This window comes from Carassius carassius, chromosome 9, assembly GCF_963082965.1.
Source record: "Carassius carassius chromosome 9, fCarCar2.1, whole genome shotgun sequence".
Lineage (NCBI taxonomy): Eukaryota > Metazoa > Chordata > Actinopteri > Cypriniformes > Cyprinidae > Carassius > Carassius carassius.
Genome location: NC_081763.1, coordinates 3490458 through 3512946, shown reverse-complemented (window position 1 = coordinate 3512946; position 22489 = coordinate 3490458). Strand labels below are relative to the sequence as shown.

The 22489-nt window shown below is 42.9% G+C and overlaps 1 protein-coding gene across 1 annotated transcript; it reads left to right on the top strand.

Moving 5' to 3' along the window:
* Window positions 1-3366: 3366 nt before the first annotated feature.
* LOC132148719 (uncharacterized) lies at window positions 3367-15630 on the top strand (the record flags this gene model as incomplete). The annotated part of the gene is made up of 2 exons (XM_059557419.1): window positions 3367-3499; window positions 15026-15630. Coding segments are annotated over exons 1-2 (738 nt in total), but the record flags the coding sequence as incomplete, so codon positions are not given.
* Window positions 15631-22489: the final 6859 nt, after the last annotated feature.

The window sequence follows — 22489 nt, the reverse complement described above, 5'->3', positions numbered from 1 at the left end:
CCCATAGCGTCTTAGCTAAGACGCAGTACTCGTTCCCTCTTCTAGAGAGAACCGAGGTTACGTTAGTAACCGAGTATGTTTTCATATATAAAGTGTCATTTCACCTTTCAGAAAGGAATTAACTTTAAGGATGCAAATATTGCCTTGTCGTGGAAAAGTTTATAAAGCAGCCAAGATACCAGAACAAAACACACACTCAGCTAAATATTTTCTAATTATCATTATCAGAAAAAAGAGAGATGTCATTTGTGTGAGTATCACACACTATTATTCTACACATTTAATATTCAACTGGACATTTTCATATATATGTTTTGTACTCTTTGTACACTTTGCGCTATAATTCAGGTTTCATTGGTAGAGTATTGTATTATATAATGATATGTAATCATGAAATCATAGGTTTGATCCCAGAGAACGCACATGTTCATAAACTGTATATGCTCTATAAGTCATAATTTTGCATGATTTCTGAGGGGTAGGTTAAGGGGTGGGGTTAGGTGTGGTCAATCGAACGAATAAGACACCTACTAAAATATGTACGAATTACTGTGAGATTAGTGTAAAAAGTCCACACATTGCATTTATATAAACTTTTTAAATAAAATAAAATTTTGATTCGTAATGATGTTATACGTAATTTCATGACGACGGATGCAAGACGATACTGTCATTATTTTTAAGCCCGCTAGAGGGCAATTAACCCCATTGCGGTCAAACATCGCCGACGGCCCCAGTTTATTATTGTTTCACTTTCACAGCACGTTAAACATCACTCTCTTACTTGATCTGGACAAACTGTGCATCAATTGAAAGTTTAAAGACTCTAGCTTCGATACTTGACCAATGTTTTGATAAAACATTTTTGCAGTGACAGTTATTTAGTAATTTATGTCAGGAGTGCAAAATAATAAATATGTATGAGTCATTTTTAGAATAGAAATTCACCACTCATTCATATTCAGTCAGAGATGTATAAAGTACTAGAGACCCAGACTTGAGTAAAAGTACAAGTGCTCTATCAAAAAAATTACTTGAGTAGAAGTTGAAGTGCTCTTTAAGCACCACACTTAAGTAGAAGTACTAAAGTATTTAACATTTTTTGTACTTAAGTATTGCAAGTAGCCTTTTTGAAAATTTACTACTCAAGTACTGAAAGTAAAAGTACAAGTATTGTGTTATGTAGTTATTAAAGAAAGTAGTCCAGAAAGGTAAGAAAAACATTATCAAAGTAGTCCATGTGACATCAGAGGGTCAGTTAGAATTTTTTGAAGCATCGAAAATACATTTTGGTCCAAAAATAGCAAAAACTACGACTTTATTCAGCATTGTCTTCTCTTCCGTGTCTGTTGTGAGAGAGTTCAAAACAAAGCAGTTGGTGATATCCGGTTCAGGAACGAATCATTCGATGTAACCGGATCTTTTTGAACCCGTTCACCAAGTCGAACTGAATCGTTTTAAACGGTTCGCGTCTCCAATAAGCATTAATCCACAAATGACTTAAGCTGTTAACTTGTTTAATGTGGCTGACACTCCCTCTGAGTTCAAACAAACCGACACACAGAGCATCTGAACCGAACTGTTTCTTTTGGTGATTGATTCTGAACTGATTCTGTGCTAATGTTATGAGCCCAGGTAAACCGAAGGCTTGCAGTCAACGCCGATGACGCCATGACGTCGAGTGCAAAAGAACCGGTTAACTGTTTTCTTCAACTGGTTTATTGAATCGAACTGTCAGAAAGAACTACTGGTGATTCGAAAACCGATGCAACCGGTTCTTAACTCGTGAACGAGTCATTATCTGGCTCAGCTCGGTGTTCATCTCTCTCTTCACAGCAGTTCAGTCAGCACGCGCAGTCTTCTCAATCACTTGATTCGCTCAATGATGTGCCAGCTTCATCAAACCTGCCATCTACAGTTCTGTTTGTAATGGAATGATTCGTAACATTTTTATAATTGTAACGAGTAACGATGCAGCACATAAAAAAAATATCGGAGTAAAAGTATTAAACCCATCAAAAATATGTACTGAAGTAAAAGTGGAAGTAGGAGAAAAAATAATACTCTAGTAAAGTACAGATACCGCCTTTTAGTACTTAAGTACAGTAGTGAAGTAGTTCTACTTCGTTACTATACATCTCTGTATTCAGTCACGTCTGCAGCGGTTTATTTGTGTTCACATAGACTCACTGAACAACGTCAATAAGGATTTATAGTCCAAAGAGCCATATCTATGGATATATATTGATATATTTACTGATGTTTACTTCATATTTCTTCAGTCAGAATCATAATTTCTATTTATTTTCTACTGATTTACGCGATCTGATGATAATGATCTGCTCCCATTGCTGTCTGATTTGTCCGTGTCTTGTCCATCTAAACTGTGCATCATATCCCACCCCCTCAGATCTTCTGATGTATTTCCTGTACACTTCCGTGTTGATATCTGACCACAATTTCAGCCAAAAGAGACTTTAGGGACAGAGTGGAGTCAGAATATCATGGCTCTGACCCCCAACGCATGTGGAGCAGTCTACGCTACATCACAGACTACAAAGGAAGGAAAAGCAGTGGTGTGTCTTTGTCTGCCTCCTTACCTGATGAGCTCAATACATTCTATGCTCGCTTTGAGATATACAACACATTTCCTGCTGTGAAAATACCTGCTGACACTGACACCTGCCCCTTGGTTCTAACCACACACTAGAGCCCCTTTCACACTGCACGTCGGACCCGGCATATTGCCGGAACATTGCCGGGTCGGCTTCTGTGTAAAAGCAACCACGTCCCGGGATTGATTCCGGCATTGAACCCGGGTCGGGGACCTAGTAACATTGCCGGGTTCAAACCGGGACGAGCGCTGTGTGAACAAAAGCCAGAACTAATGCCGCAACGGATGTGATGTAGTGATGACGTAGTTATCATGCGACTCCTTGAGCTTGTTTTTTCAATAATACAACCCTGCAGTGCCAGAAGAGGTAGTCTGTGTTTTAAACGCAGAAAGTGTTCCTATACAAAAGAAACTAAAATTAAACAAACAGAAATGTGCGCAAACTGGACAGAAGTCGAGACCACAGAGCTCCTTACTATCCGCACTGAAGCTGAGATCATTCGCCAGCTCAGTGGAACGGTATGTGATGCGGTCGTGTATGAGCAAATAAAAATAAAAATGCAACAGCGTGGTTTCTCGAGAGAGAAAGCGCAGGTCATCAGTAAGCTGAAGGCTTTGAAAAAAAATTTCACCAAGTGCTGGATCACAACTGAAGGAGCGGCAGTGGAAGACTAGACTGGCCTTTCTTCGATTTATGCTACAGCATATGGGGAACAAGCCACTCGGCTAACCCAGTAGCGTTACTGGGCAGTATGGCGGCGTTTCCGTGTAGGAATGACGAACATGAGACAATAGCAGAGGTAGCTGCTTCTTCTTGCACCGTTGTGTCCACAGTTGTGTCCAGCTCGGAGACTGTCGAGGCAGTTTCCAGGGAAAGAAATTCAGGTGAGTTACATAACTATGCTATTATGTACCTTGCTGGACTGTTTGTTCTTTGTCTGCCATGCATCACATGCTTCCCTCAGGTTACTAAACCACATTGTTTTGTCTTTTCAAAATCACCTCAACCACCCCCTGCTAAAAAAGCCAGAAAACGCCAGTCCAGAACAGATTTAATCATGAAAGAGGTGAAGGACCTCTTTTTTGAAATGGACCGAGACTTTGAGGAGAGGGAATGTGTCTGTTTGGCTGATCAGGGGGAGTATGAAAACCAGTTGAGGAGGGAGGCGAGTCAGGCAAGGGAGGAAGAGCTGGCTAAACAGATGGCAATGCTGCGTGAGCTACAAGACACCCAAAATCGTTTTTTGGGTGAAATTCTTAGCCGTATGCCAGCTCCAGCACCCACGCCCTATTATGTGCCCGCTCGTCATGCCGTTTTCAGCAAAGCACATCAGACAATACAAAAAATGGCTAATACAACCCGTTGCCATCATTGCAGCTTGAGTAGGACTGTTTCAAAAGTTAATTGTTATTGTATAACAATTATTGAATATTTCATAGTACTGCATTAGTAGCATTTATATAAAAGTAATTTTTTTAATAGTACAAATTATGTAATATTTATATTTGTGCGTAACTATCTAATTGCACTCTATTACTTGCCAGGTAAAGATTTTTTTTAACTGTATGGTGTTTTGTGTTGTTAATATTGTGTTATACTTTTTTTTCTAATTGCATTGTTTTTTTTTTGTAAATGTCAACACTTTTTGTCTTATGTGCATCTTACTACACTTTATTCTTTATATCTTTATACACTTTATTCAATTAAACTTATTCTTGTTTTTTTACATTGTTTTCTTTGTCATACTGTGTACTTGAAACGGTTACAGGCACAGCACACTTTTTATTCTTTCCAAAATAAATGATTTTTATTGAGAATTGTTGACGTTTTATTTGTTTTTCATGTGTAATTTCACAGCTTTTGGTACAGATGGATGTGCATGTAACAGTGTAAACAATTTAGAAGAGCGTCTTCATAGCCTCCCGAATTGCTTGAGCATTACGGCCTCCCACTCCCTGGAAAATATCTTGCACTTGCTTGTGCAAAACATCTGTGATGTTCCAGTCAGGCAGAAACATTTCTTCGTGCATCTCACAAATATTGTGCAGAACACAAGAAACAGCAACAACATCAGACATCAGTGTGGTGTTGACATAGTTGCGCTTCAGTAAGCACCGCCAACGCCCTTTGACTCGTCTGAAGGCGTTCTCGACAACCATTCGTGCTGAGCTCAGTCAGTAGTTGTACAGCCGTTGTTGTGGGGTCAGCGCATGGTGGTTTGTGAAACCCTTCATAAGCCAGTTCTTGAGGGGGTATGCAGCATCACTGTCACGTTTGGTGATACAAGAAACACGGAGAGATCCAATTGCAGGTATGCTGTTTATTGAAGGGTAAATCCAAAAGGGTAAACAGTCCAGGCAGGGTCAAAACCAGAATATCCAATAAACCAGAAAACAGACAAGAACACACGGCAAGATCAAGACTACAGATTAACTTCAACATAAGACATTAAACAAGGACTCCGTAACACAGACTCAGACAGACCGGTTATAAATACACAAAAGGATAATGGGGAAACAGGAGACAGGTGGGGAACAATCAATTAACTAAACAAGGAGGAAGGTGACCAAATAAGGAGACAGGAAGTGATAATATGATAAACACCGTGGGAACTGAGGACACCTAGTGGAAACCCAGGGAACACAACCCAGACACTGTGACAGTACCCCCCCTCTACGGAGCGGCTCACAGACGCTCCAAGACAGACACAAAACAGAGACCAGGAGGGAGGCGGACAGGTGGAGGCTCAGGGGGAGGGATGGAGGGCCAGACTAACAGAGGGGAACAGGGACAGAAGTGAACACATAAAACAAAAACAACAACATGAAGCCCCCCAGGGCGGAGCAGAAGACCACCACACCCGTGTAGTCAACGCCAGGGTCCCCCAGGGCGGAGCAGAAGACCACCACAACCGTGTAGTCCGAGCGAGAGCCCCCCAGGGCGGAGCAGAAGACCACCACACCCTTGTGGTCAAGGCCAGAGTCCTCCAGGGCGGAGCGGAAGACCACCACATCCTCGTGGTCGACATCGGAGTCCCCCAGGGCGGAGCAGATGACCCCCACGCCCCTGTGGTCGATGCCGGAGTCCAACAGGGCGGAGCAGAAGGCCACCCAGTGACTTGACCTGACTCTGAAAGGTCCACGATGACTAGCCTTGTCTCTGGAAAGTCCCTGGTACCTAACCCTGGCTCTGGAAGGTCATCAGTGACTGGCCCTGACTCTGGATGGTCATCGGTGATTAGCCCTGACTCTGGAAGGTCATCGGTGACTAGTCCTGACTCTGGAGGGTCATCGGTGACTAGCCCTGACTCTGGAAGGTCAATGGTGACTAACCCTGAATCTGGAGGGTCCAAAAGCACCTGACTAGCCTCTGGAAGGTCAACCGGAACCTCACTCAACTCTGAAAATTCAACAGTCACCTGACTCGACTCTGGAAGGTCAACAGTCACCTGACTCGACTCTGGAAGGTCAACAGGAACTTGACTCGACTCTGGAAGGTCAACAGGAACTTGACTCGACTCTGGAGGGTCAACAGGAACACGACTTGATTCAAGAGGAACAACTGGAACATGACTCGATTCTGGATGATCAACAGGAGCTAGCCCTAACTCTAGAGGGTCAACGGTAACTAACCCTGACTCTAGATGGTCGACGGTGACTAACCCTGACTCAGGAAGGTCCATGAACACCTGACTCAACTCTGGAAAGTCAATGGGCACCTGACTTGACTTAGGACTGCCTGTGGAGACGTGAGACGCCTCGGCTTCAAGCACCGCATCGGGAGCGGCCTCGGGAGCGGCCTCCAGAACGGCAACGGACACCGTCTCGGCCTCCGGAACGGCATCGGGCACCGCCTCGGCCTCCGGAATAGCATCGGGCTCCGCCTCGGCATCGGGCACCGCCTGGGCCTCCGGAACAGCAACGGGCACCGCCTGGGCCTCCGGAACAGCAACGGGCACCGCCTCGGCCTCCGGAACAGCATCGGGCACCGCCTCGGCACCGGGCACCGCCTCGGCCTCCGGAACAGCATCGGGCACCGCCTCGGCCTCCGGAACAGCATCGGGCACCGCCTCGGCCTCCGGAACAGCATCGGGCACCGCCTCGGCCTCCGGAACAGCATCGGGCACCGCCTCGGCCTCCGGAACAGCATCGGGCACCGGAACAGCATCGGGCACCGCCTCGGCATCGGGCACCGCATCGGCCTCCGGAACAGCATCGGGCACCACCTCGGCATCGGGCACCGCCTCGGCCTTCGGAACAGCATCGGGCACCGCCTCGGCATCGGGCACCGCCTGGGCCTCCGGAACAGCATCGGGCACCGCCTCGGCCTCCGGAACAGCATCGGGCACCGCCTCGGGAACGTCCTCCGGGCTTTGAGGAACGGTAGACGCCTGTCTCCTCCTCCTCCGCCCTCTATGATGGCGAGTCGGTGACACCTTGTCTGGAGACTCAGGCGTTGAGTCGGCCATGTTGTGCTGTGGCTCCAAGCTGGCGGCCATCTTGTACTGTGGCTCTGGGCTGGCGACCATCTTGTGCTGTGGCTCTGGGCTGGCGGCCATCTTGTGCTGTGGCTCTGGGCTGGCAGCCATCTTGTGCTGTGGCTCTGGGCTGGCAGCCATCTTGTGCTGTGGCTCTGGGCTGGCAGCCATCTTGTGCTGTGGCGCTGGGCTGGCGGCCATCTTGTGCTGAGGCGCTAGCTCAGCAGCCATGACGTTGACCGTCTTGGGAATCTCTAGAATCTTGGACAGCGTAGCGAAATAATCCAAGAATGAGTCAGCGGCCTTCTTGGGCGTTGGCGCTGAGCTGGCGGCCGTCTTGCACCGTGGCGCTGGACTCGCGGCAATCATGGGCAGTGGCGCCACCGTGGCGGACGTGCGCTTCCTCTCCCCTCTCCGTCCGCCATGGTGAGACGGTGGCTCTGATCCATCCCACACGAGCCCCGGGTCGAAGGGAGGCCATGGTTGAGAGCGGTGCTGAATCTCCTCTCGACCACTCCCTCCTCGGCGACCTCCCCTGGTCCCCCGGAAAACCACCAGGCGAGTTCCCTCAAATCCGTTCCTCTCCCGCTCTGTGGCTGGGGATGAGACATAAACAGACATACCGCTGGATCTTCGCTTGACGGAGTCCTTCTGTCACGTTTGGTGATACAAGAAACACGGAGAGATCCAATTGCAGGTATGCTGTTTATTGAAGGGTAAATCCAAAAGGGTAAACAGTCCAGGCAGGGTCAAAACCAGAATATCCAATAAACCAGAAAACAGACAAGAACACACGGCAAGATCAAGACTACAGATTAACTTCAACATAAGACATTAAACAAGGACTCCGTAACACAGACTCAGACAGACCGGTTATAAATACACAAAAGGATAATGGGGAAACAGGAGACAGGTGGGGAACAATCAATTAACTAAACAAGGAGGAAGGTGACCAAATAAGGAGACAGGAAGTGATAATATGATAAACACCGTGGGAACTGAGGACACCTAGTGGAAACCCAGGGAACACAACCCAGACACTGTGACAATCACCAATTAAATGGACAGGAACAACAACTCCGTTCACAATCCTCCATCCTCCTTTGGATGACAACTGATGACACCAAAAAGACAACTGATTGTGCGGTATTCGCCAGGGGTAGCATACCACCACAAAATAATAGCCAATCTACGGCGCGGTTCAAGTGGCTTTCTCCAGTTTGTAGACTTTCGTCTCATACTTCGCTCAACAAGTTGCAGAACAAACGCAAACGTGGTGCGTGACATGCGAAAGTGCTGACGCCACTGATCGGCGGTGAGGTTTTCGAGGACATTAATCCAAAATACAGCACCTTGAGGTCTTCGTAACATCCACATTCTTCTATCAGAAACACCCAGTTGCATGAGCCGTGTACACAGAGTAGTAGCTTTTAGCATCTGATGGCGCCTCTGTGCTCTAAGTCTCGCTGCTTCACATTGTTTCCTACTCTCAGCAAGCTTTGCTTCCAGCGTACCCGTTATCTCATTAACTCTCCGGAAAGAAGTCAATATCGAAAATGGTGGTTTGTGAAACCCTTCATAAGCCAGTTCTTGAGGGGGTATGATGTTGTTGCTGTTTCTAATTTGAGCATTTAGCATAAACAACAATGCCGCTAGTTGCTGGTCAACAGCCATGTTTACAAAGCAATGAGAACACTTCCGTTTTGCCTTTCCTTATTCTTTGGCGCCAATCTTTTACGACTCTTTTACGATTACGTCACATCCGGATGTCACGTGTCAACTCGACCCGGGACCGTTACGGGTTGTGTGTGAACGCGCGCACATATTTCGGGATTTCGCTGGCAGTGTGAATGGACCAAATCTAGCGACCCGGGAACAAATGCCGAGTCGCATTACCTGTGTATTTGCCGGAATCGCAGTGTGAAAGGGGCTAAAGTGAGTAAGGCCTTCAAGAGAGTCAACGGCTGGAAAGCTCCAGGTCCAGATGGCATACACGGACGTGTCGTGAGGGCCTGCGTGTCCAGTTAGCAGATGTCTTCACCAACAACATCAACCTCTGCTTGAGACTTACAGTGATCCCCACATGCTTCAAGCAAACCACCATTATCCCTGTTCCCAAGAAAACTACTGTCTCCTGCCTGAACGGCTACCACCCTGTAGCACTGACATCAGTCATCATGAAGTGCTTCGAACGGCTTGTCAAATCCCACATCTGCTCCTCTCTCCCTGACACCTTGGACCCATTACAATTTGCTTACCGTTCTAACAGATCCACTGATGATGCCATTGCAATGGCCATACAGTCTGCACTAGAACACTTGAGGGAAGAGACACCTATGTGCGGATGCTGTTCGTTGATTACAGCTCTGCATTTAACACCATCATCCCTACCAAACTTATAGCCAAACTGAAAAATCTTGGTCTTAACAGTCACTTATGTAACTCATCAACAAACGGTGTTCCAACATAGTTTTAGATCATCCTTTCGACTTCAGCGAACTCCCTCCGGAGCTACTGAGATTACCGCGGACAAACGGATCACTCGTACTGACCGAAAGTATGAAAGAACTTTGTGCTGCTATTAGCAAATTACAAACCCTGCACCCGGATGGAGCCTTTATTGTTGCTGGGGACTTCAATCACTGCACTTTAAGATCTGTTCTCCCTAAATTTCATCAAAATGTCTCCTGCACTACAAGGGGCCATAAAACTCTACAAAGTCACACCCCTCCCCCATCTGGATCAGTCTGACCACCTCTCTTTGAGTGCTGACTCCACTCTTCAACATCAGTTCCAGCACACAGACTGGAGTGAGTTTGCTGCCCAGGCCACCACAAACTCTCAGATCAACATTGACACTTACACCAACTCTGTCCTGGAGCACATCAACAGGTGTGTGAGCAGAGTGACCACACATAAAAAAATTAAAATTTTCAATCTGTCCCTGGCCCAAACAACTGTCCCCACTATCTTCAAAACCTCCACCATCGTGCCTGTACCGAAGCACTCCACTGCCTCGGTCCCTAACGACTTCCGTCCTGTTGCACTCACCCCCATCATTGCCAAGTGCTTTGAGAAACTGGTTGCATCCCACTTAAAATCCTGTCTCCCTGCTATATTAGACCCATTCCAATTTGCAACAATAGGTCAACAGAGGACGCCATCTCAACTTCACTCTGCCCTCACCCACCTGGACGGTCAAAACACACATGTGAGATTGCTGTTCATAGATTTCAGTTCTGCATTTAATACAGTAATCCCCTCCAAGCTGATCTCCAAGCTCAGCCATCTTGGAATCAGCACATCCCTCTGCAACTGGATTCTAGATTGTCTGACTAACAGACCTCAGTCTGTTAAGTTAGATAACCTCTCCTCCTCCATCATCACCTTGAACACTGGAGTGCCACAAGGCTGCGTACTTAGCCTTCTCCTGTACTCCCTATTCACCCATGACTGTGTTCCTGTTTATGGCTCCAACACCATAATCAAATTTGCAGATGACACCACGGTGGTAGGTCTGGTCTAGGATGATGATGAGTCAGCCTACAGGGATGAGGTCCAGCACCTGGCTGTGTGGTGTGCCACCAACAACCTGGAACTAAACACCCAGAAGACAAAGGAGATGATTGTGGACTTCAGGCGGACTAGGAGTCATGCACACACACCAATCTACATCAACGGAGCTGTAGTGGAGCGTGTGTCGAGTTTCAAGTTCCTTGGCATCCACATCTCTGATGACCTCACCTGGTCCCTAAACACCTCCACCCTGGTCAAAAAGGCACAGCAGCGCCTTTACTTCTTACGGAGCCTTAAGAAAGTTCACCTCAGTCCCAGGATCCTTGCTGAATTCTACTGCTGTACCATTGAGAGCATACTCACAAACTGCATCTCAGTATGGTACAGCAATTGCTCTGCATCTGACCGCAAAGCACTCCAGCGGGTGGTGAAAACTGCTCAACGGATCACCAGCACCCAGTTAACTTCCATCGAGAACATTTATCAGAAGCGCTGTCTGGGCAGGGAAAGAAACATCATCAAGGATGCCTCTCACCCTAACTATGGACTCTTCACCCTCCTTCCATCCAGCAGGCATTACAGGAGTCTACGCTCTCGCACTAGTAGACTCAGGAAGAGCTTCTTCCCTGAGGCTGTGACACTTCTGAACGCCACACCACCAATCTAACCTGCACCTGCTCTTTTACTGCACTGGTCACAGTACTTTACATACATTATTTGCACTACTCATATTTTGCACAGACTGCACTTGGTCAAAACTATTACACTTTAAACTGTCTAAAGTTGCTACTGTACAAGCACAGTAAACTATTTCTATAAAAATATCATTGCACTACTGTTATTTTGCATATAATACATTGTTTAACAATACCTTTGCACACTCATCCAACTGTATTTATTACCACCGTTCTCACATTCCTGCTGTTCATAATGTATATATAATCCTTCATTGCTCTGTTCATAATGTACATACAATCCCTACATTGCATTCATATTTATATTCTGTATATACTCTGATCAATATTGTATATAGCAACTCCACTGTACATTCTGTATATCATAGCTTTACTTACTCTGCACTTTTATGTATATAAAACACTATACTCTTGCACTTCTGGTTAGATGCTAACTGCACTTCATTAGCTCTGTACTTGTACTCTGCATAATGACAATAAAGTTGAGTCTAATCTAATTTTATCTAATCTAATCTAAAGGTGGAATAAAAACAAAAGAATAATGATAAAAGGATAATGCGGATAATGTGTCATACCTGGCGGAGGTGTGAAAGACTGGTTTGGTGAGAACAATAGAATCATGAATGAGGCAGTTTTGTCGGTCCAAACATGAGATAATAGCACAAAGAGCTTACATGGTCTTAGAAATTGTTTCATAAAATTCAGTTTGTGATATGTTCTGAAATATGAAAATGAAGTATAAGTAGACTTGTAAGATATAATTTTAGATACATAATGAAGCTAAAGCCACATCAACATTTTTTAATACATTTAAAATATGTTTTTAATATTTTTATTTTTGTTTGAGCTTATATATCTCTATTATCGTAACAGTCTGAGTAATTATGATTCCTGAACAGTAAACTTTGAAGTGTTAGCTTTGTGAACAAATGTTGATTATGTATCTAGTCAGAAAGACCTTTTTACTTTGGTTATGTCATTTCTGTCTCCATGCTGAAAAGTGGGGGTGACAAGTAAGTATAGGTATAAAACGTAAATATAGGTCATAATATGGTACTCACACAAATGACCTATATGTTCGTTTTTTGTTGGAGGACAGGCTCCAATAGTTTTTCCATCCACACAAGGTTCAATGTCTGGGTGTCATCTTTAATCTCACTTTATCTTTTGAAACTCACATTAAATTTATTATTAGTTTTGCATATTTTCATTCACAAAATATAATTTGTCTTTCTTCCGTCTCTAACAATTAAATAGCTTTGTCACAAATAGATTATTGCAATTATTTTCTCTTCTCAATTTGGTCTTTCTTCTAAAGTCCTACACAAACTACAGCTGGTCCAGAATTCAGCTGCATGAATTGTTTCTGGAATTCCTTTCACAGAGCACATTTTCACTGGTTCCCAGTAAAACATCACATTGAGTTCAAAATCTTGCTCCTTACCTGCAAGGCTCTTAATAATCTAGATCCTTCATATCTCTCTGGTATTCTTCAGATTTATATTCCTGCTTGCTCCCTCAGATCTTCTTCCTTGATTTATTTCATCTTTCCATGCATCCACCTGTACAGTATGGGCCCTCAGTAATGCTGCCTTTCATTTGTGGAACAGCAATAGTCTTCATACTTTTAAATCTTGTTGTAAAACTCATTTATTTAAACAGGCTTAGTTATGATTCACATGAACTGAGCAATATTTTATTCTTTAGTGTATGAATGTAAGCGAGAGCGATCCATCCCTCACCTGTGAGTTTTTAGATCTAGTATATCAAATGCATTATATGGAGAGTGGCCTCATTCAGGCTGGATTAAATGAGCCATTGAAATCAATGCTGTTCATCGATCGTCCTTGAGGGACTTTCTGTGAATATTTGAAGCAAGCATTACAGCTAACCAAGTCAACCTTGACTGAGGGTAAGGAGGAGGAAGATCTAAACATTACTGGTTCATCACCCTAAATGACTCCTCCCCCTGGATGGTCCCTTGCCCTGTAGCTGCTCACTCATTGGCTGTAGGTCTATGACTCCTCCCCCTGAACGTCCCTTGCCCTGTAGCTGCTCTCTCATTGGCTGTAGGTCTATGACTCCTCCCCCTGAACGTCCCTTGCCCTGTAGCTGCTCTCTCATTGGCTGTAGGTCTATGACTCCTCCCCCTGAACGTCCCTTGCCCTGTAGCTGCTCTCTCATTGGCTGTAGGTCTATGACTCCTCCCCCTGGACGTTCCCTTGCCCTGACCTGACCAACCAAGAAGTGACACAAACAGCCAGCCTTTATTGAACATGAATAATAATAATAACGTATTATCAATTATAACAATTTGAGATTAACATCAAGCTATGTAACATCAACATTCAACAGCAATTGTTTGAAAAATTAAACTAAATCTAAACCAGATCAACTTAACCTAGGCATATTGTCGCTCTTACTACTGCGCTAGTGCTGCTTACTTATGTTGCTGTTTTTCGAGCCTTAGCAGGCGCAAGTTCTTCTCTGGTGTCAGTGAAGTCAAGGCTGCTCAGTAGCTCGTGCTCATGAGCGCCAGCATGCTTAGCTTTTCCTGTCCCATTGAGGACCGCAGCATTCCTTTGAATATTCCCAACTTTGAGAAGCTCGGCTCGTTGGACATCATCATGCACAGATAGATGCACAACCCAATTTCAACGTATAGAAATTTTCAGCAATGACAAAAGCTCGTACAAGCTCTGCTGATTCGTTCAGTCACCGGTTTCTGAGTGCGCATAAATGCAGCAAACTGTATCAACTAATTTTGACCGATTAATAACCAGTTAGATGGTTTAAAAAGTAATTGGAAAAAGTAAAAAGGATTGGGTAATTAGTGACAGGCGGAGTGGAGGCAGCTAGTGATCAGCACAGCCCCACCACCAGATCAGCACTGATGGCACTGGCACAAGCTGCTGAAAAAAGACATGACACAAAGACAGCAGAGGGAGCCAGAGGGCTCAAAAAAAGATTATTATTTAATTCAGAAATAGACCAAGCGCAAACACAAAATGTTTACAAACATTATAATAAACACTGTAAACATAGCGAGGCTATTTTAGTTCCCCTTCCTCCGCAACAATCATTTCAATTCAATCCCTCTCTTGCCTGCGGGTGTCGCTGTTGGACAGTGTTTTCTGTAGCAAATTGTAGCTCCGTGTAGCTGTTTTTATTTTATTTTTTTCTCTAGAATCTTTATCTTACTATCACTCTCTGTTTTTTAAAGTGGTAAAATATAACTTAATTCACACCATATTTCTGATATTATCGATCAATCTTATCAGATTAACTTTGATTGTTCACTTTTATTTTATTTCCGTGAGTGCAGTACACCTGCAAAGCGTTAGCACTCGTTAGCTTGTCATTAGCGTCTTCATTCGAACCTATCGCTGTTTTCTTTTCTCCTCTCCCTCGCTCCAGTTTTTCACAAGTTCATCAAACAACCGCAGTAAGAATATTTCATCAAGCACGGTGAGTAATGGCTTCTCCTATCATTGTTTCTTGCACCTCTTGCCACATGTACAGTTTATCTATCTCTGTCGCTGATGAGGGATTCACATGTGATAAATGCAGGGAAATAGTTAGGCTGACAGAGAAGATTTCAGAATTAGAGACACGCATCCAAACTTTAATTGAGGATAGTAAAAATGTTAGGGCTCTAGATACGGCTTTGGATGCGTCTAGCTCAGGGATTCCTGTACATTGTTCGGTTCCGGAAACAGAGCCCCTGCAGCAGGGCAACTGGGTGACGGTGAGGCAGCGTAGTCGTGGGTCAAAACACCGCTCTTCTGTTCCGATCAAAACATTAAACAGGTTCTCCCCACTCAGTGATGCACCCACTGAGAAACCTGATGAAAGTGCTCTAGTTATTGGTGATTCTATTGTACGGAACGTGAATATAGAGACACCAGCCACCATAGTCAAATGTTTACCGGGAGCCAGAGCGCCTGACATCTTGGCAAATTTAAAAGTGCTGGCTAATGCTAAACGTAAATACAGTAAGATTGTTATTCATGCCGGCGCTAATGATGTTCGACTTCGCCAGTCGGAGATCACTAAAAATAACATTAAAGAGGTGTGTGAACTTGCAAGCACGATGTCAGACACTGTAATATGCTCTGGTCCCCTCCCTGCTTACCGTGGTGATGAGATGCATAGCAGATTGTCATCACTCAATGGCTGGATGTCTAAGTGGTGCCCACAGAATAACATAGGTTTCATAGACAATTGGACGAGCTTTTGGGGCAGACCTGACCTGTTTAAAAGAGATGGTCTTCATCCCTCCTGGGGTGGCGCCACTCTTCTCTCTAGAAATATGGCAAATAGTCTTAGGCCCGGTTTCATAGACGGGGCTTAGCCTAAACCAGGATTAGGCCATAGTTCAATTAGGACATTTAAGTAATTTTTATAAACATTCCTTCAAAAAAAGTATTACTGGTGTGCATCTTAAGACAAAATAAAAGCACTGACATGTTTTAAGATCAGTCGGTGCAAGTTTCTTTTCGATAAAACAGCTCAGATTTACATTTTAGTCTAGGACTAGGCTTAAGCCTTGTCTGTGAAACCGGGGGCTAGAGTTTATACTTGACTAACTGGGGCCCAGGTCAGGAAGCAGACAGACTGGTTAAACCGACCGTCTGCTAGTTGCCTCCCGTCACAGAGGTCAGTTAATTCTCAGCACATAGAGACTTTTTCACCTAGATATCACACTATAGAGACTGTTTCTGTTCCCCAAACTAGAAAATACAAAAAACGTCCAAACCAGGTTAAGATTAACAATTTAATTGAGGTTCAACAAATAAAAAACAGAAGCAATATGGATAAACAAATGATAAAGCTTGGCTTATTGAATATCAGATCCCTTTCTACGAAAACACTTTTTGTAAATAATATGATCACTGATCATAATATAGATGTACTCTGTTTGACAGAAACCTGGCTAAAACCTGATGATTACATTATTTTAAATGAGTCCACCCCCCAAGATTACTGTTATAAACATGAGCCACGTCTAAAAGGCAAAGGTGGAGGTGTTGCTTCAATTTATAACAACGTTTTCAGGATTTCTCAGAGGGCAGACTACAAGTATAACTCGTTTGAAGTAATGGTGCTTCATATAACATTATCCAGAGAAACAAATGTTAATGATAAATCCCCTGTTATGTTTGTACTGGCTACTGTATACAGGCCACCAGGGCACCATACAGACTTTATTAAAGAGTTTGGTGATTTTACATCAGAGTTAGTTCTGGCTGCAGATAAAGTCTTAATAGTTGGTTATTTTAATATCCATGTTGATAATGAAAACGATGCATTGGGATCAGCATTTATAGACATTCTGAACTCTATTGGTGTTAGACAACACGTTTCAGGACCTACTCATTGTCGAAATCATACTCTAGATTTAATACTGTCACATGGAGTTGATGTTGATAGTGTTGAAATTATTCAGCCAAGTGATGATATCTCAGATCATTATTTAGTTCTGTGCACACTTCATATAGCCAAAATTGTAAATTCTACTTCTTGTTACAAGTATGGAAGAACCATCACTTCTAACACAAAAGACTGCTTTTTAAGTTATCTTCCTGATGTATCCAAATTCCTTAGCATATCCAAAACCTCAGAACAACTTGATGATGTAACAGAAACTATGGACTCTCTCTTTTCTAGCACTTTAAATACAGTTGCTCCTTTACGCTTAAGGAAGGTTAAGGAAAACAGTTTGACACCATGGTATAATGAGCATACTCGCACCCTAAAGAGAGCAGCCCGAAAAATGGAGCGCAGCTGGAGGAAAACAAAACTAGAGGTATTTCGTATTGCTTGGCGGGAAAGTAACATATCCTACAGAAAAGCATTAAAAACTGCTAGATCCGGGACTTCCGGTTTGAACGTCATCGTGATGACAGCACTGTGAACGGGCTCCCAAGGAAACCTACGAAATGTAAAACTCTACCCCGTTAAGACAACGCAATTTAATTCCTGGAGGAAGAGAAGTGAGGGGGTAAGCGAAATACACCTAAACTAACGTATTGACGGAGCAACATAGTGGGTGCTTAAACCTGAAAATAGCGCTAGCTTCCCTGCTAACGTTAATGTGATTCACCGCTCGACACGAGGCCGTATACTGGTGGACTGTTACTGCTCGGTGGGACGATATGGCAAGCATAGACGTGGTACTTCAGGAATTGAGGGACTTTCGCCAAGAAAACAGCGTGAGTTTGGCGGAAATTAAGGAAGAAATGTCTAAGATGAGCGCAAGAATGGACGAGGCTGAAGGGCGGATTGAGAAGACGGAGGAGAGGATTCAGAACACGGAGGATGTCATGACGGAAATAATAAAGTTACAAATAAGGATGGAGGATAAATTAATGGACTTGGAGAGCCGTACAAGAAGAGAAAACGTCCGCATCTATGGTATACCCGAGACAGCAGAGCGGGACTCTCCAACAATGAGTGATTTTGTGGAGAAGCTGCTGCGTGACAGTTTGGGGCTGTCCCAGGATGAGCTTGACATATGCATCGAACGGGCGCATCGCTCTCTAGGTCCACCACCGCCGGACGATGCACCCCCGCGCTCGATTATTGTGAAATTCCTCAGCTTTAAGACCAAAGAACTTTTGCTTCGCAAGGCATGGCAGAAAAAAGGATTCACATGGAATGGCAAACAAGTAAGTTTAGACCATGACTATCCTCCTCTCATCCTAAAGAGACGAAGAGAATATGCGGAGGTGCGCAAGATTCTGAAAGAGCAGCAGATCCACTTTCAGACTCTCTTTCCAGCTAGGCTGAAGGTGAAATACACTGAAGAAACTAAAATTTACAACACAGTGGCGGAAGCTACGGCAGATATGTCCAGGAGAGGCTATGCGGTGAAGGTCATCGGATCGCCAGAAACAGCGTTGGAGCAACTGAAGCAGCTGACCTGGACCAGAGTTGGTAGAGGAGCGGGGAGCAGCGCAACGAACAAGAGGCGAGACCCCATTTACAAAGAAAAGCTCAGAGCCTTCAAGAGGACCTCACCTACGCCTTCGGGAAATTGAGGTCTACCCACTTTGTTGTTCTCTTTAATCAAAAGCAAAAAAAAAAAAAAAAAAAAAAAAAAAAAAAAAAAAAACTATTACTTAGTTTAATGGTGTGTAAAAAGTGGATAAGTAAGGTTTTTTTTTTTTTTTTTGGAGGGTGCTCTTCTCTGTGAGGCCTCAGCCATTAAGGGCCTCCTCCATTGACTGATGAAGAAGTTGCCTTTAAAGGCGAAGCAGGGTCCATTTCAGGGACCCCTACCTTGGAAGTTAGAACTACTTCAGTTTGATTTTTGTTTGTTTTTTGTTTTCATGCCTTTTGTTCACGTGTTTCATGTTCAATGTTTACATGGGTGTGCGGGGAGCCTATTAAAACGCGCGTACTTGACTTATAATTTAGATGAATAGCAGGTCAGTGAAAATGGTATCAATCAATATTAATGGCTTACATAATCCGGTAAAAAGGTGGAAAGCCTTATCTAAATTCAAAAGAGATAAAGCTCAGATTGTTTTTATGCAAGAAACACATCTGTCTGATAGCGAGCATAAAAAATTGAACAAACTTGGTTTTAAGCATGTTTTCTATTCTTCTCACAGTTCGGGAAGGCGAAGAGGTGTGGCGATCCTGGTGCACGGCGCTCTAAATTATGAACATTTATCAGAATATAAGGATAAGGAGGGTAGATATATAATGGCAACTGGTAAGATTGATGGTATTATTCTGAGTCTCTTAAATGTGTATATTCCCCCAGGAAGCAATTGGTCCTTGTATAAACAGATCCTAGAATTAACAACAACAAGGAGTCAGGGAATTTTACTATGCGGGGGGGATCTAAACCTCACATTAAATGCTAAATTGGATTCTTCGAATGGGAAAGGTGATGCGAGAAATATCGGAGGAAAAATGGTACATCTTATGGACGAAATAGGATTAGTTGATGTGTGGAGAGATTGTCATTCAACGGATAGGGAATATACCCACTATTCCTGCGCACACAATGTCTATTCAAGGTTAGACTATATCTTCATGTTCAGAAATGATCTCTTTAGGTTAAAAAATTGTGAAATAGGTCCCTGTACTATATCAGATCACAACCCAGTTTATGCTAACATCTGCCTGAACAGAAAGATTAGATCTACCCTATGGAGGTTGAACACAAACATTCTAAATTACCCTGATATCAAAGAGCGTTTGAAGAAAGAAATAGAGGAGTATTTAGAATATAACGATAAGGACGATATGTCACCGGGAATAATATGGGACGCACTTAAGGCAGTGATTAGGGGGAAAATAATTGGTATTTCCTCCCACCTGAAAAAAATAGGTCAGCAAAAACTCCGGCACTTAGAAGAAAAGTTATTAGATCTGCAACGCCAACATTCAAGGTCTCATAATGGTAATACTAAATCGGATATAATAAAATTGAAAAAAGAAATAGATGATTTGAACACAATAGAGGTACAGAAAAAACTCATGTTTATAAAGCAACATTATTATGAGGTAGGGGGGAAATCACTGAAACTCCTTTCCTATAAGCTTAGGAAACAGCAAGCAGAGAGATCCATTCATAAAATTAAGAATCCCCTAAATGATCAAATAGAAATTGACCAGGAAAAAATTCAACAATGCTTTCTTGATTACTATAAGACATTATATTCTCAACCTCATATAGACAACAACCGGGACATCAATAGCTTTTTGTCTGAACTTGAGTTACCAACAGTGACAGAGGAACAAAATAAAAAGTTATTATCTACAATAACTAAAGAAGAAATCCAATTAGCAATTAAAAGATTAAAGGGAGGGAAGATGGCAGGGGCAGATGGATTCGGTCCGGAGTGGTACAAAACAATGCAGGTTTTTCTGGTCCCAACGTTGCTGAAAACATTTAATTGGGTGATGGCAAATAAGATAGTCCCAACATCATGGAGGGAAGCAATAATCTCTATCATCCCAAAAGAAGGAAAGGATAGATTGCAGTGTAGTAACTATCGCCCAATTAGTGTTCTGAATATAGACTATAAGTTGTTCACCTCTATTATGTCAAGAAGATTAGAAACTATTTTACCAGGATTAATACATAAGGATCAGACGGGTTTCATTAAACACAGACAGACTCAAGACAACATTAGGAGGGTTTTACACATAATGAGGTGGGTGGACAAGCAAAAATTAGAGACCTTAGTTTTGAGTTTGGACGCCGAAAAAGCTTTTGATTCAGTGAGGTGGTCCTTTTTATATAAGGTGCTTGAAAAATTTGGTTTTGATAAATCTGTAATTGAGGTTATCTCAGGGTTATACAATAACCCAACTGCGAGGATCAAAATTAATGGAGACCTCACTGAATCATTCATATTGGAGCGCGGGACTCGACAAGGGTGTTGCATCTCGCCTCTCCTCTTCGCCTTGTTTATCGAACCTTTAAGCCAGTGGATCAGGCAGAGAGAGGACATAACTGGAGTAGGAACAGTAGGAGGGGAGCAAAAATTGGCACTTTTTGCTGATGATTTACTATTAACTATATCTTACCCCACGCCGGTTGTTCCTAAAATCATTAAACTACTACTAGAATATGGCTCTTTTTCAGGGTACAAGGTTAATGTAAATAAAACACAGGTATTAACTTTGAACTATGTCCCTCCAGAAGAAGTCAAGGATAGGTATAAATGGAAATGGGAGGCAGACAGTATCAGATATTTAGGGGTGGTACTGCACCGAGACTTCACTAAAATGTTTGAAGTTAATTATGGCCCTCTGAATATAGCAATAGAATCGGATATTCGAAGATGGAATACAATTCCTTTTTTGGACTTACATTCTAGGATTGATTCAATAAGATTAAATATTCTCCCCCGAATGCTCTACTTATTCCAGTGTTTACCAATTTTCATACCTCAAAAACAATTTGCAGAATGGGATAGAATGCTGTCAAAATATATTTGGAAAGGGAAAAAATCCAGGGTTAAGTATAAAACCTTACAATTGAAGAAAGATAAAGGAGGTCGTGGTCTCCCATGTCTTCGAGAATATTATTGTGCGGCACAGTTAAGACCATTAATTTGTTTATGTTCTTCATATTACACCGCAGGATGGAAGGATGTTGAGGGGACAACTATTGAAACAATACCAGTCGAAGCTTTATTAGCAGATATCAAACTGCAGAATAAGACTAATTTATCAGACAAACCCATTTCTTATGTAATGATAACAGCTTGGAATCAAACAATTAAGATTTGTGGTCTGGAAGACACTTCAAAAATCCTAAAATGGTGTGCATACGATTCAGATTTTACCCCGAATCAGCATGATGACAGGTTTAAGAACTGGATTCTAAAAGAATTGACTGATTATCACTCATTTGTCCACAAGGGGGCATTCCCATCTTTTGAATCCCTGCAAAGAAACCATTAACCATTTCCACATTTTTTGGGACTGCAAAGTTATCTCTCAGTATTGGTCCAGAATTCATGAGCATATACAGAATATTTTTGCATTTGTTTTTCCATTTGCTTTTGATACCCTATATCTCAGTAATATATCATCGGATGAACTGGACTCGAAGGACAAGAAACTTCTGTACATCTTATTGGCAGCAAGTAAAAAGGCTTTAACAAGGAGATGGCTTAAACCAGAACCACCAACAACTGAGGACTGGATAAACATTGTTTACGAGATCTTCATAATGGAAAAACTGTCCTTTTCACTCAAAGTGCAGAGGGACACTTTCTATAAGATGTGGTCCAAGTGGACGGAATATGTTAAACCGGTTAGATCTGAATTTCTGTAAACACTGCTGCTTCTTACTAATTGTACAATGATTTAAAAGTTTAAATGAACAACATAAATAGTATGGATGTAATTTGTTTTCCCCGCCACCCGCACTTGAGTTCTGTTGTTCTTGTGTTAAAAAGTTAAAAATGGTAAAGCAATGTAATGTACTTCATGTGCCCAACAATGTGTGAAATTCCACATGCTTTTCCAATAAAAGATAATATAAAAAAAAATATAAAAAAAACTGCTAGATCCGATTACTTTTCAACAAACATAACCCCAGGTATTTATTCAATACAGTGGCTAAATTAACGAAAAATAAAGCCTCAACAAGTGTTGACATTTCCCAACACCACAGCAGTAATGAGTTTATGAACTACTTTACTTCTAAA